Raw genomic sequence first — 3,202 nt, forward strand, 5'->3', positions numbered from 1 at the left:
AAAAAGACAAGGCCTCCAAAAGCAAAACAGGATAAAACGAGATACAATAAGTCAGGGCAAAAGCCCTCATATGGAGGCTAGACAAGGAAACCCAATAGGAGAAAACGAGTCCCAAGGGCAGACAAGAGCTAGTAATATACCCACTCCCACTGTTTGGTATCCCACAAAAATCTCAAGCTAACAGTCCTAACATATATGCATAGGACTTGGTGTGTACCAATGCAGGATCCAAGCTTACCAATTTAGTCTCTGTAAACCTGTGTGAGCCTTGACATATTCTCCTGGTATCCTCAATCCACATTGACTCCTACAATCTTTTCTTCCCCTTTCTGTGGTGTTCCTGGTCTCTTAGGTTAGGGACTCAATGGAGACCTCCAACTTAAACTCTCTTCACATAATGCCTGTCTGTGTAGTCTCTGCACCTGATCCTATGCCCAACAACACAACTGAATGTATTCTAGTTCTACCATTGTAAGCCTTGCCTGACTACAAAAGATGGCCAGTTCAGACTCTATAGCCTCCACTAGTAGGTGTTCTCACTAGGGTCACCCTCACAGATTCTAGGAAGTTTCCACTACACTAGATTTCCACCTCCACAAATGGCTCTAATTCCAGCTTTATCTCCAAATATTCTCTCCATCCATCACTCCCCAGCTTATCCCTCTCAATCTCAAACCTGGCCCACTGATGGGGCTTGGAGACAGCTCAATTTTTTTATTAGATTTTTTTTTATTTAAATTTCAAATGATATCCCCTTTCCTGGTTTCACTCTGAAACCCCTCTATCGCATCCTCTCTCCCCCTTCTCACCAACCCACCCACTCTCACTTCCCTGTCCTGGCATTCCCCTACACTGGGGCATTGAGCCTTCATAGGACCAAGGGCCTCTCCTCCCATTGATGACTGACAAGGCCATCCTCTGCTACATATGCAGCTGGAGCCATAGGTCCCTTCATGTACCTTTTGTTTGGTGGTTTAGTCCCTGGGATCTCTGGGGATACTGGTTGGTTCATATTGTTATTCCTTCTATGGGGCTGCAAACTCCTTCAACTACTTGGATCCTTTCTCTAGCTCCTCTATTGGGAACCTTGTGCTCAGTCCAATGAATGGCTGAGAGCATCCACCTCTGTATTTGTCAGTGTGGAGCAGAGACTAAAGGAAAAGCGATCCAGAGAGTGCCCTACCTAGGGATTCATCCCATATACAATCACCAAACCCAGACACTATTGTAGATGCCAACAAGTGTTTGCTGATGGGAGCCTGATATAACTGTCGCCTGAGAGGCTCTGCCAGTGCCTGACTCAGTGTTTTACAGCACTTTATGCTCTTGCAAAAGACCAGGGTTTGATTCCCAGCACCTACATGGTGGCTTACAACCATATTCCAGAGAATCCAGTGTTCTCTTCTGACCTTTGCAGGCACCAGGAAAACACATTGGATGCATACATACAAAATATTTATGCAAATAAAATAAAATATTTTGAATACTGATTATAATTTTTTATAAAGTGCTTTAAACAAGGACATATGTAGCAAATTATACTAATTTATTTTTATATGTGAAAGAAAAAAGTAACAGAATTCATCATGGTTGTTCCTTTGGAAAATGAGGGGAATGTGAAGAACTTGACAGAGAGGAGGGACTGGGGTTGTAGCATAGGTTTAACACAATAGCTCCTCTAGGAGGAAGCTTCAATTCAGTTCCTAATGTGTGCAGTACAGACTTGAAACCAACATACTCCTAGCTCATTTCTAAAGACCTATGCCAAATTCTAATTTAAGAATTATATATCTTTGAAAGGTTCTTTATGCACTCTTATTATGGACAAAGAATTTCTTCAAATAATTAACAGATTCCTCTTTTTAAAGGTGTCATTAATTAGAAACTAGAAGAAATGCTGTGATAAAGTAGATCATGGATGTGATAGACACATTTTGAAGAGTCCTTGTGAGAGATCAGTTCTCAGAAGTTCTGACACAGAAACTCTCTAGGCTTGGGTCCTGTGGTTACAGTTGATCTTGGAGCCCTCCACTACAGTCACAATGTCCTACTCCAATCATTCCAGCACCTCATTCTTTCTGACTGGCCTTCCTGGCCTTGAGGCGGTGTATCTCTGGCTCTCCATTCCTTTGTGCACCATGTACATTGCCTCTCTGGCAGGGAATAGCTTGATTCTATGGGTTGTAAAGTCAGAGCCCTCCCTGCACCAGCCTATGTACTACTTTCTATCCATGCTTGCAGTTACTGACCTCGGCCTGTCTGTCTCCACACTGCCTACCATGCTGACGATCTATATGATGGGTGTCAGTGAGGTGGCATTAGACATGTGCCTTGCGCAGCTCTTCTTCATCCATACTTTCTCCATCATGGAGTCATCTGTGCTGCTGACTATGGCCTTTGACCGTGTTGTGGCCATCAGCAGTCCCCTACACTATGCCACCATCCTCACCAACCCTCGGGTTGCCAGTTTGGGCATGGCCATTTTGGTACGAAGCATTGGTCTCCACATCCCTGCCCCCATCATGCTGAAGAAGCTACCTTACTGCCAGAAGCGTCATCTTTCCCACTCTTACTGCCTGCACCCAGATGTTATGAAGCTGGCCTGTACTGACACCCGCATCAACAGTGCCTATGGCCTCTTTGTGGTTCTCTCCACTCTGGGTGTGGACTCTGTGCTCATCGTTCTATCCTATGGGCTGATCCTCTACACAGTGCTGTCGATCGCTTCCAAGACTGAACGCCTCAAAGCCCTCAACACCTGTGTCTCCCATATCTGTTCTGTGCTACTCTTCTACACACCTATGATCGGCCTTTCTATGATCCACCGATTTGGCAAATGGGCTTCCCCCTGCAGCCGTGTGTTGCTCTCTTATCTTCACTTTCTCACGCCTCCAGTGCTCAACCCAGTTGTTTATACCATAAAGACCAAGCAGATCCGACAGAGGATTTGGCGCATCTTCCGGTGTGGTGGAAGAAGCATTGGGCATATCCAGGGTCACTAAATCTTCCGTGAGGATAAAAACATGAAGAGAGCTATAGTTTCTATTCTGCATATTACTTAAGATACATAATGTAGACATTACAACTGAATGTATGACTAAATAGAATGTTTGCAGGCATGTAAATATACAGATAGTATTTGTACTAGATTTTGGGATTAAAAAATAGCAAATAGAATACTGTTCAAGTTTGTAATTTTTTT

At 43.9% G+C, this 3,202-nt stretch overlaps 1 protein-coding gene across 1 annotated transcript; it reads left to right on the forward strand.

Annotated features, from left to right (window-relative positions):
- The first annotated feature begins 2,042 nt into the window (after positions 1-2,042).
- Positions 2,043-3,002, forward strand: LOC110299225 (olfactory receptor 51G2-like). Its single transcript, XM_021168871.2, has one exon. The coding sequence runs from the start codon at positions 2,043-2,045 to the stop codon at positions 3,000-3,002; it is 960 nt and encodes a 319-aa protein (XP_021024530.1).
- Positions 3,003-3,202: the final 200 nt, after the last annotated feature.

The sequence above is a fragment of the Mus caroli genome, unplaced genomic scaffold (genome assembly GCF_978045245.1).
Source record: "Mus caroli unplaced genomic scaffold, Mus_caroli_1 scaffold_8, whole genome shotgun sequence".
Lineage (NCBI taxonomy): Eukaryota > Metazoa > Chordata > Mammalia > Rodentia > Muridae > Mus > Mus caroli.